At 44.6% G+C, this 12745-nt stretch overlaps 1 protein-coding gene across 1 annotated transcript; it reads left to right on the forward strand.

Annotated features, from left to right (window-relative positions):
* Positions 1-1214: 1214 nt before the first annotated feature.
* Positions 1215-1663, forward strand: LOC121677010 (60S ribosomal protein L32-like). The gene has a single exon (XM_042054268.1). The coding sequence runs from the start codon at positions 1220-1222 to the stop codon at positions 1661-1663; it is 444 nt and encodes a 147-aa protein (XP_041910202.1). The 5' UTR covers positions 1215-1219.
* The last annotated feature ends 11082 nt before the right edge of the window (positions 1664-12745 follow it).

Here is a 12745-nt window from a genome sequence, read left to right on the forward strand (position 1 = left end):
TCATCGACGAGGCTGCGGGTGATACATATATGTACATATATATACATATACATATATATGTATATATATGTATATGTATGTATATGTATGTATATATGTGTATATATATGTATATATATATTAATGCTTTCATTTTATAGTGGGGGTAACTATAGTTGTTGCAGTTGGTTTAGAAACTTGCCTAAAGTCCCACCGAGCAAGAAGCAGACGTAGGGTATGGATACAAGAACTGGCAGGATTAAGCCAGACATCTAGGATCCTTGTATCATGTCAGCCTGGTTTTGGATGGACTGGGGTTGGATCACAGTATAGTGAAGGGTGTGTGTGGGAGCACTGAGTACCCAAATAGCAGAATTTTGATGAGAGAATGTTGTTATTTGCGGGCCTATTTTGGGTCCCAGGGTTTCTGACGGTTATCAGAGCCAAGGGTGCTTTCTAAACTCAGAGCGCGTGGATACTCAGCGGGGTTTCTTGGAATGGGAGGAGTTGGAAGAGAGCAAAGAGTATTTCTCCCAGCACAACAGGAGCCTGAAGTGACAGGTTTTATGTCACATGAAGTGTCAATAGGAAAATGTGTTAATGCAAGCTTCCTCCATTCCTGTCGCCTCTATATCTGAGCCGTACGTGTGCACCTCTGCTTTGTGGTACCGTGGGCTCTCACTGGGTACAAGGAAGTCACCATTCCTTAGTTTCCTGTCCTTCTCGTACCTGCACATTTCAGAATTTGGCTGGCTAGTCTTTGAGGCTGTATTTGCACCGCGTTCCCCGACTTTGGAAGGGATGGTTGTGTTAGGACTAAAGAGGGTTTGCTGTGAACCAAGCGCTGACTCATCTCAGGGAAAGGTCTTCCTGGCTGGCTTTGTGAGGGTAAAGGTCATGCCAAGGTCAAGGGATGCTTATCACTAGCGTGCTCAAAATCCGCACTCACTCCCACCGTCCAGATTTTAAAAAAAAAAATGTTTATAAAAAAGACTCCTATTCTTATAATAATTTTGAGTACCATTTCCACTCATGCTTTGAAGCAGAATGGTTGGTACGAAGCAATGTAGGGTCTCAGACTGAGTGAATCATGAGTCTTAGGGCAAGATTTAGGAAACAGAGTCTTCAGTTGGCTTAGAAGCCAGTCTGCATGGAGCCCCAGCCTGACGCGAAGATGCTGGTTACCGCCTTCCTTCCTCGGCGCTACCTGCGAGGTGGCTGCCATCTCCTTTGCGGCATCATGGCTGCCCTCCGGCTTCTGGTGAAGCCCAAGATCGTCAAAAAGAGGACCAAGAAGTTCATCCGGCACCAGTCAGATCGATATGTCAAGATTAAGCAGAACTGGCGGAAACCCAGAGGTATTGACAACAGGGTGCGGAGAAGATTCAAGGGCCAGATCCTGATGCCCAACATTGGTTATGGGAGCAACAAGAAAACCAAGCACATGCTACCTAGCGGCTTCCGGAAGTTTCTGGTCCACAACGTCAAGGAGCTGGAGGTGCTGCTGATGTGCAACAAGTCTTACTGTGCTGAGATTGCTCACAATGTTTCCTCCAAGAACCGAAAAGCCATCGTAGAAAGAGCAGCGCAGCTGGCCATCAGAGTCACCAATCCCAACGCCAGGCTGCGCAGCGAAGAGAATGAGTATATGGCTCGTGTGCACGTTTTATTTGTGTTTAAATAAAACCACAAAAACTGCGAGAAAAAAAAAAGATGCTGGTTACCTTCTGCTATAGAGATGGATACTTTGCATTGGTATGGATCTTGGTTTATCGATACAGATTTATTATTTCAGGTCTAAGCTCGCCGGGCGGCCAGGAACCAACAAGCGACCTCCCTCTAACAAGCTTCAGAACACACCTTTGCCTCTCGAGAGAAAGGAGAAGATGGTGGAGGTTTTAAAGTTATGACCTAGCCCGTTGTTATTTATAGAATACAAAGGCTAGTCCTTGCTGGGCGTGGAGGTGCAGGTCTTTAGTCCCAGACACAGAAGCAGGCAGATGTCTGGGAGGTGGGGGCCAGCCTGGTCTACGCAGTGTGTTCCCCGGTCGGTTAGAATTGTGTGGTGAGAGACTTAAAAAAAGAAAGCACACAAAGAAAGAAAACAACAAAACCCCGATTCTTCAGCTGAGAGAACTCAAGATACTTTTAAGTAAAGTGGAAATTTGTTCAAGTCATGATGTTTGCTGGATTTTATTCCCAGTGATTCCACTGACTATACCATCATTTCCTGGGCCAGGGGAGTAGAGCAGCTCCCGCCTTCCCTGCACCTCCACACATGAGGGCAGCTTAGTTCTGCAGTCATGGTGTGGCTGCAGGGTTGCAGATACAGCCCCAAGGTTGTACACTTGCCTTGCATACACGAGACACCAGATTTGGTTCCCAGTTCCTATAGCCTTTCCCATTGCTTTCTACCTCCAAGGGCATGGCTCTTAAGGCAGGACTTCCTGGGTTCAAATTTGGGCCATGTTGCCTACATTCCTTGAGTTTAAAGACACACTCCCTTGCTGAAGACACGCACCTTTGGGAATGAAGATAGCAGCGCATCTATGCTGTAAGACTATTGTACAGAATAAAGTGATTTATCCTCTTCTGAGAGCCAAGAGCACCGCGGGGTTCCTGACAAGGTGCTGCAGACATCAGTATCACCTGGACATATTGTACCCTCTAGGCATGTTCACGTCCAAAGTGATATGTAGTCATTTAAGGTTTATGGCAGAGAATCTCAGGGAGTATAGGGTCCTTTTCCAAAGTCTTGTTATGGAGTGGAGGAAATGGATTTAAAGTAAAAACAAGTGATTTTGACATGGCCCAAATGGCTATGAAAATGGAAAGGGGAAGCTGGGTAACATTTGGATCCACTCAGGTGTGTGATAGGGAAAGACAGGGGTACCTCAGAAAGGCAGAAATCTGTATGCAGCATTAAAAGGATACAAAAAGGAAACCTTAAAAGTCAAGGAAGCTTCCAGAAAAGGAAATTCACCTTTACATTGGTACATTAGCTGTCTCCCAGTTCTTTCCATGAACCAGTGCAGCGGTTAACTGAAAGAAAGGATTCAGACTGGCAATGAAGTTTCATCTTCGAAATAAGGCATTGCAGTTCCTTTCCAATTAAAACATCCTCTCCTTGACGGAGACAGAAGACTCATCCATCCCAGAAAACTAGGGAAACACACAAGGCCTAGGGAGCAAAGGAAGCTTACAAGACTCATAACACTCCTGAAAATTCAAGATTCGCAAGCCCCTGTATCCCCAAAGTTATATAAGCAATAAGGACTTTCTTTTTTAAAAATATTTATTTATTTATTATGTATACAATGTTTTGTCCATTGCATGCCTGAAGGTCAGAAGAGGGCACCAGACCCCATTACAGATGGTTGTGAGCCACCATGTGGTTGCTGGGAATTGAACTCAGGACCTTTGGAAGAGCAGGCAATGCTCTTAACCACTGAGCCATCTCTACAGCCGCCAATAAGGACTTTCTATGGGGAGGAAAGTGCCTTTGAGTTGTGCAGGAGCTCCAGGGGAGGAGCCCATGCCTAGGCGGGCTTTTTTTTAAATCATGTAACTTCCTTTGAGTCATTCATGTTCCTGGAAGCAACCCTTTACTCCTAGGTAGCCCCAGTTAGCTGGTTCACTAAGACGTGGGAAGAGGTGTTCCTTTGGCCTGCTGTTTGGGGTGCCCTATCCAGAGTGAATGCATTTGTTCAGAGCTCCTTAAGAAAATGCACGCAGCGGGCACAGAGGAGATTGCCCAGGGCTTCCGAAACTTGAGTAGAATCGATACTGGCTTGAATGGTGGCTGATGAAGGGTGAAGGGGTGTCCCTGACAGGCACCTGTCCTTCACGCTGGGCCCAGTTTGTAGACAGTAAAATCAGGGGGTTTGTTTAATGGGGTGTCTGTGTGTTTCTGCCATGGATCTCTGAGCGTCAGCTGCGCCAAGGCTCTCCTCTCCTTTGCTTGCCAATGTGTGAATGTTAAACAGAGACAGGTGTTTGGAGGAGACCCAGGACAATGTCCCTGGAGGGGTTTGTTCCTCTATTTTCAGGTTTTAAACGCTAGGTGAAGGAGAAAGAAAAGAATTTAAGTTCAGACCAAATCTAGCACCTAAAAACCAGGACTTGGAGGAGAGAGAGATGACTTACAGGGGACCCAAGTTCAGTTCCCAGTACTTATGTCAAGATCTCCGGGGGATCTTGATATCACCAGTGCGCACGCACACACACACACACACTTAAACAAATCTTTAAAAACTCTTATTACTAAGTAAATATTAGGCACATTCTTCAGTGAAGTCCAAGGAGGTCTTTGTGTGCTGATGTGATCACATTCAGAATAATTTTATACTTTGCTGGGTGGTGGTAGTTTACCCTTTTAATCCCAGCACTCAGGAGGCAGAGGTAGGTGGATCTCTGTGAGTTTGAGGCCAACCTGGTTTACCTACAGAGTGAGTTCCAGGACATACACAAAAACTACACAGAGAAACCTGTCTCAAAAAATACAACAAAACAAACAAAACAAAACAAAACAAAAACCCCAAAACCAAAGAACAAATAGAGTAATTCCATACTTCAAAAAAGAAAGAAATTCTTTGCCACCCATTTCTACCTGCGTGAATAGATTAAAATTCTTAACACTGACCTTCAAACTTCCTTTAAGAACCTAGACAAAAGACCTATCATTCCTTTTGTTTAAACAATTACTTGTGGAGTATCCTAAATTTATTGACCATGAGTTTTTATTTCATTAACTTGGCTAATGACCCCCAGACTGAGTACAGTAGACAGGTTTTGGGTAATTCTCTTGGAAGCAAATACTTAAAAAGATCCTTATACAGACTGCATTTTCTTCCCTGAGCTGAAATGGGATCGGTGACGCATTGGCCTAGAACCATGAATGTCAGCGAGGACGGCTTATCTTCCATGAGATTCAAGTGGCTGGCCTCTGGCGCTCCAGTGCGCACCCAGCAGGTTGGCTGAAATTTTAGTAGTCAGCTCTGCTTGACATAGTTGTCTCTCCGTGTGTGGATGGGAGAAACTAGTGGAACAAAAACTCCTCTTCTCAAGATTGCCCATGCCAACCAAGACTTCGGCAAGCATGGCACACAGAAAGTTAAACAGGAGAAACCCTGGTTTCTCTGTGGTTCAAACAGTCGTGAAGCTAAGACAATGTCTCCTAGACTCCATCTTTACAAGAAAGCAGTAACTGAGGCTGCCAGAGACGCTCTAGGGTCATCCTGACTGGAGCCCACTGTTAAACTGGTTTTGTGTGTCATTGCTAGCAATCTCCAAGTACCACAGCCACAGCCCAGTAGTTGTGTGTCCCCAGAGATGCTGCTTCCCTATCAGATTGTGCCTCTGTCTCCACTCACCTTCTCTATTTAATTAAAGCATTCGTAATGAGTTCCGGTATTCAAAATGGTCTTTATGTATGTAAAAGTTTTCCTTGAGAAAATACATCTTTTTCTCCATCCTGTTTTCCATATACAACTTACCTTAAAAAATAGGCAAATATCTTGTTAGGCTTTGATAAGACAAATATAAGAAAGTAGCTAAGAATAGAGAATTTTACAGCTAATTGTCCTTACTTGGTGTTTCTAAATTTTATACAGAAATCACCAAATTTCTATCAGTAGCCTCATTTTGTGACACACAGAGCCACTGTGGAATACAGCCTGACACACACAATCAATGTGGAATACAGTCTGACACACACACACACACACACACACACACACAGAGTCACTATGGAATACAGCCTGACACACACAATCACTGTGGAGTACAGTCTGACACACACACACACACACACACACACAGTCACTATGGAATACAGCCTGACACACACAGGTCACTCACTGTGGAATACAGCCCGATACACACACACAGTCACTATGGAATACAGCCCGACACACATACACAGTCACTATGGAATACAGCCCGACACACACACACACACAGACACACACAGATTCACTGCTGTAGCTTAGGGTCATGGGAATGAAAGACAGTTCAAGGCCTTGCACATCTGGATATAGAGCTGGCATTCTTCAAAAACTGTCTTAAATGTTAGTATTATAACTAAGGGTTATTATATCCCTTTAAAACTGTCTCTGAAATATAGTTAACTCATCCTTCTAGCCATGCAGAGTGTCTCCTCAAGTATGTAAGAGTTGGAGCATCAGGAACCAAGCCAGTGCTGGACCCGGGCGGGGGGGCGGGGAGACAGTGGTGACCCACAGAACAATGGTTCGGGTGAAGAGGCAGTAGCGTTAACACTGCAGACATGTTCCCTCTGTAAGAAAATCAAAAATCTGTATGAGACAGGTGGTGGTGCACGCCTTTAATCCAAGCGCTTGGGAGGAAGAGGCAGGTGGATCTCTGTGAGTTTGAGGCCAGCCTGGTCTACAGAGCTGGTTCCCAGGACAGCCAGGTCTGTTACACAGAAATCCTGTGGTGAATAAAAAAAATCTGTGGCTGGGCGGTGGTGGCGCACGCCTTTAATCTCAGCACTCGGGAGGCAGAGGCAGGTGGATCTCTAAGTTCGAGACCAGCCTGGTCTACAAGAGCTAGTTCCAGGACTGGCTCTAGAAACTACAGGGAAACCCTGTCTCAAAAAACCAAAAAAAAAAAATCTGTATAAAAGGAGGGAAAACTGAGTCAGAAAATGGCTTAGGGTAGATGAAAGGGAGCCATGAGCACCTACCTGACCCCACACCTCTATAGGATTCACAGCTGACCTTAGTACCAGCTCGGTGCCTCGTCTGGAGCCCAAGGCAAGGGTGCCAACCCTTCCTCACCCTTGGCTAAATCCAGGGGCAGTGAATCTTAAGGACTACTGCCTGAACACAAGGGGAAAAAAGCAAAAACAATAACCATAAAAAAGCTTTAAAGCTAAAGACAAGCAAAATGTCATGATTTGTGCATTTCTGTGGGAAACCGATTTGTTCTGTGGTAGCGGCTAGAGCCTGCGTTTGATTTCTACAAGATATGCAGTAATGGGTTAGGTACTCCAGGGAAAAGCCATTCTTAAGGGAGCCCGAACGTGATGGATTCACTTCCTCGGTGAGGTTTATAATATGTGGCAGTTTTAGTGCGAGCAGGTATTTGGTCTATAGACCAGGGGAGCTCGGCATTAGTGGTAGCTCGTTTCCAAATGAAGAAGAATGCAGCTTCCCCTCTCCCCCTGGTTATTAATCCTTCTGGGGATAAACAGGAAGATTAAGTGTTTTCCCGATGTTGTGTTTGCCTGCCACGGTAATGTGCGCACGCCCCATCGCCCGCACCCGCGTGCGGCCTGCAGCCCTGATGTTTCTGTGGGGAAAGGAGCCCTTCACTGCCCGTCGGGGGCCTCGTTCTCAGCTGAATGGAGTCAGGGTTATTTCCGCTCCTTGTTCCAATGCTCCCTCTCAATTAGACGCTCTACAATTAGCTGCCTTGCCATTAGATGCTGGCTTTCTTATTTTGTGAACAGCCAGTTTCTCAGTCCCTTGAGGCCATTTCGCGTCCTTCCTCCTCAAACCCGGCTGTTCCGCTTGTTTCGGTTTAAATGGTGCTAAAGAGAGTTAGAGCCGTCAGACAGCTGGCCTCCCAGAGGGCTTTGCGTCTCTGGGGATGTGGGTCCGGCTTCAGCTGGTCATGGTACCACATGGCATTCTACACGGGAAGTGGTTCCCCACTAGAGATGCTAATTCAAGTCAACAAATCTCATGGAAGACTGTCAGACAGCAAAATGACAAATTATTCATTCACTGCCGAAATATTCTTGCCAAGCAATATATTGGTGTCAGCCACTCCATTGCCTTAACACAACCAAAGTCTGTTTGGGCAACCCAATTATGGATCATGAAGTTTCTTGGTGGCAGACTGATTAACTCAGGCATACTGTTGATTCAGAATCAAGTGATACATGCTTTCTAGAAGACAATCTACATTTTAAAGATTAATTTTATTTTGATTTATGCTTATGTGCTTGTGTGTTTGTGTGTGTCTGTGTGTGTGTGACTTGTGTATATGTGCTGGTGGGAGCTAGCAGAGGGTGTTGGATTCCCTGGAACCAGAGTCACAAGTGTTTGTGAGCTGCCCAACATAGGTGTTGGAAACCAAACTTTTGTCCTCCAGAAGAAACACTAGGGCTTTTAACGGCTGAGTTATGTCTCCAGAGTCTTGGGATGCAGTAATCTATAATAAGGGAATTTCACACTGGATACACACCATTCTCTCCCTCCCTCCTTCCCTCCCTCCCTCCCTCCCTCCCTCCCTCTCTCCCTCCCTCCCTCTCATTTAGCATTACCTCTCTTTCATCTTGCACCCCCATTTTTTTCTCTATGTCCCTCTAGCAACTCCTCTGATATGGCCCTTCTTCCCAGTGTCCTTAGTCTGGGTCTTCCACCTAACCTTATTCTGTCCCGCTATTGGCCAGCCCGCTTCTTTATTAAATCAATCACAGCGACATATATTCACAGAGTGTAAAGGAATCTTTCACAGGGCCAGAAGATGACCCAGCTGTGCAAACGTGAGGACCTAAATTAGGATGTAAACATCCACGGAACAGCTGGGTGCAGCGACGTGGCCTGTGATCTCAAGGCTGGGGAGGTAGAGGCGAAGAAAGGCTCCCTGGAGCACTTTGGTCAGCTAGTCTTGCTGAGTCAGTAAGCTGTTTCAGCGTGGGTCCCGACCTCCAACATAAGGGGGGGATGACAGAGGAAGGTGTTCGCCAATGTTCTAGCCTCCACACGTGAGCATGGGTGTGTGCATGCATCTTCACACAGATGCACGCGTGAAATGTTTTCATGTATATACCACAAGACAGAACAAAGCAGCAACACCAAACCCTATTCATCTAATCACATCACTAAACAGCTGTAAATGCAGAATTTAATTCAGACAGTCTGACTCCGGCGTCCACTGGGCTTGTCAGTACTCATGAACACAATTTCGGTTCTATGAACTTAGTCTGAGAAAATGCAGATAAATGTAAAAATAATGCACCTGGGTCATAGCTATTGTGGTTTCTAATAATTTGGAAAAAAAAAAAACCCAAACACCTCAGTCTAAATAATATTCTTGGTACCAGGAAGTTAGCTGAGGCTTGGCATAGCCATATGCTGGGACCAAGATGCTTTAAACTTATGGTTCATTTTTTATCTGTTTTTTTGAGACAGGGTTTCAAATCATCAGCGTTATGAATCTGGGTTCCTTGAGTGAGTTTGTGGTTGGGGAAGCATGAATGGAAATGAGAAACAGATGCAATTTTCTGCCTGTCAGAAGGCAAAGCCAAAAGGGAGCCATACTGAGAGGTGCCGGCACGATCACCAGAGCTGTCCGTTCCTCCAAGCTGATGGGAGTGGGATCCCTTCCAAGAAACTTCTGAAATATTTAAAGCTCTTTGAATAATGGTATTTTTTGTGAGGCTCTGTATTATAGATAGTAAAGCTTGTACGGTAAACAAAAAATGTTAAGAAAAACTGTTTCTACCCTGTGTGTACAGCAAGGCCACATTTCATGAAAACAAGCAAGAATCTTTCTGTATTAGTAGAAAAGTTTTGTAAGCCTGGAGAAATGGAGGTTAACTTGAGTGAGGAGCTTAAAGGAATGTGTGTGTGAACGTGCACACTCATGCCTTTACATGTCTTTGTATTGTTTTATGGGTTACATCAAGCATTTCACATTTGGAAATTAAATTTCATTAAAGGAAAACATATGGGGCTGGAGAGATGGCTCAGAGGTTAAGAGCACTGACTGCTCTTCCAGAGGTCCTGAGTTCAATTCCCAGCAACCACATGGTGGCTCACAGCCATCTTTAATGAGATCTGGTGCCCTCTTCTGGCATGTAAGCATACATGGAAGGAATGTTGTATACATAATAAACAAACAAATAAAAACATAAAATTACAGTAAATAATTATGACCTATTGCCAAATGAAAAAAAAATACACACGCATCTTACATTTTAAAAATAACCTAGACATTCACACAATGGAATATCACTCAGCAGTTAAAAAATGAAATCTACAGATAAATGGATGGAGCTAAAAAAAACCATCCTCAGTGAGGGAACCTAGACCCAGAAAGACAACCGTGGTATGTATTCGCTTATATGTGGATGCTAGCTGTTAAATTTTTGGTAAGCAAGCTACACAATGTACAACCCCAGAAATAGAGAGTAAGAGACTAAGAAGCAGGGAGGGATCTCCCTAGGAAGGGGAAATAGAACAGACAGTTATGGATGGAGGAGGTGAAGTCTGGAACGGGTGGACCAAATGGGGAGGGGAGAGAAGAGGAGGTCAAGGAAGAGAATATGGACACAGGCAACTAAGGACCATTTGAAGGAGCGTATGGGAATTTAATTCAGTAGAAATTTCCTAAAATATAGGCATTCATGAATATGATCTAAATGAAAATGCCAAATAATGGGGGAGACAGAGTCCCAGCTGGACAACGGTTGTCACCAAATGAAGCACTTAGTACCAAGGATGGGTTACATCTAATCAAATTGTTGGCCAAAGGGGTCCTATGGGAACCCTGAAAGAACTTAAGCGATTGCCAGGTACTGGCTACTTTCCTGGTAGTAAGGTCCCCCCTTCCTAAAGACAACATCCACATGACTCATTGAACACGGAGAAGCTGAATACCTTTTGTGTGCTCTGAATCTTGGGGCTTAGTGCATTCTTTTGGTCCTGGTTTTCCTAACCCAGGAGCTATCTCCAGTTGATAAATGCTTGCAAAGAAAAAATTAATCTTCTCCATTGGAGTCCCTCCGGGTAGACAAACCGCTCTTAAGGGCAGACTCCATGCTTAGCGGTAGATGGGCAACACAGAATGAGCTCAGGGTCGTCTTTGGAAGTTTTTTTTTTTTTTTAATCCCATAATGTTTTTGTCGGGGCTCCTTCTCCCTCCTCTTCCTTTTCTTCTTCCTTCTTTCTACTTTACAGGCTCTTTCTGGTTTTGTGTTTTATTAGGAATCCTGTGTGTAAACATTGCGTCTGAGTCTGTGTTTTTCCTTTGGCTCATTTTCTGTCTGCTTGTTTGTTGAGTCCTATCCTGTTTTGTCTGCTTTTGCTTTCTTTTGTTCTTCTCCAGACATTTTGCTTTCTAACGAGAGACAGAAACAGTGTTGATTTAGACGAGAAGGGAGGTATGGAGGATATGGAAGAAATTGGGGAGGAAGAAACCATAATCAGGACATATTGTATCAAAAATTATTTTTAATAAAATAAAATGGAAATGGAAACAACCTAAAAACTATATTAGGTATACTCATTCGTGCGGCAGCAGAGAAGACAGTATTTAAATGTTCCTGGGGATATAGCTCAGTGGTAGAGTGCTTGTCTAGAATTCATGAAGCCCTTGCTTTGATCCTTGGCAGAATATTAAAAAAAGAAAAGGTCAAGATTACTTTGAGTTATGGAAGATTTTATTGCTTTCATTGGTCTATATTTTCGGAGTAGCAACTTAATAGCTATGAACATAATTTATAACAAAAAAAAATCCTTGAAGAAACAGAGAAAAAACAAGTGAGGAACTTGTTCTCAAGGAAAAATATAGAATTAGAATTAGGTTTGAAAAAAAAGAGAGAGAGAGCATGTGATTGATGAGATGCTGTCAGAGCAAGCAGCTCACTGACCCCGAGGATGACACCGGCGAGCAGTTAAGTGCCTAAAAACGTCTTCTCCATTAGAGGGCGGCATCTCCCGTGTCGCTATCAACCAATCTTGCCATCAGTACACGACCTGGAAAGACTACGGGGGTGGGGGTGGGGGGGGTAAAGATGCAATTGAGAGATTTCTTTTGCCTCACAAAGGCTAAACTTTTCACCTAGAACGTTCTGGTTTCTTCTAAGGAACGCTGAGCTGCAAAAGGAAAGAGAAAGGATTTGAAATAGAAGGGGAACCGACGAGCCAAAGAGGCCAAAGGAAGACGGGGAAAGCAGGCCCTGGAGGGGAAGCTCAGAGAGTTAAGGTCACTGTCTCCTGCTGCAGGAGGCTGTAGGCAGCCAGACAGCCGCATGGTGGTGTCTGTTGGGAGTTCTGATGCTCTCACTTCTGCGACTGTGACAGATACCCTGATTTAAATTCGACCCAGGGGAGGAAAGGCATCCATTAGCTTATAGTGTCAGGCAGTGTCCACCGTTGAGGGGAGGAATCTGGCAAGCACTTGAAGATAGGCGTGCTTGATATTCCAAAGAGCATTAGCTCCAACCCAGGAATTCACGTCGCAGGCAAAGAGGTGTTCTGGGAATCACGGAGGATGCCAGGCGGGCTTATACTCAGCGTTCTTACAGAGACCAGAGCCAATTGCTTAGGAATGGTTCTACCCACATTAAGCTGGGCACTCCTACAAGAATTAATGGTTGAGATGATCCCCAAAGGATGTGCCCACAGGAATTGTCCGATGTAGACAATTCCTCACACAAGATTCTCTCACTAGATAATTGTATAGGTGGCCAAGTTGACAGCTGAAGCTAACCAGGACAATTGGGGGCTGAACTATGGGTTTGGTGTTAAGATATGTTTGGGCAGCTGATGCATGGCACACCTGTCCCCTGCCATTTGTGGGACCATGTAAGGCAGGTCCATCTGAGAGGAGCTGAAGGTGTGGGGGTTGTAAACGGGGCACTTATCAAGGGCCCACGAAGGCAGATGATTTAGGACAAGAAAATACTTCCAGTTTTTTTCACCTCAATAATTCTCAAACCAAAGCTTCACTTATATAGAAAGCCAGATCTAGTATTTTCTTATGATAATTGTAACAACATATACAGACA

This window comes from Arvicola amphibius, chromosome 18, assembly GCF_903992535.2.
Source record: "Arvicola amphibius chromosome 18, mArvAmp1.2, whole genome shotgun sequence".
In the NCBI taxonomy this organism is placed as follows: Eukaryota; Metazoa; Chordata; class Mammalia; order Rodentia; family Cricetidae; genus Arvicola; species Arvicola amphibius.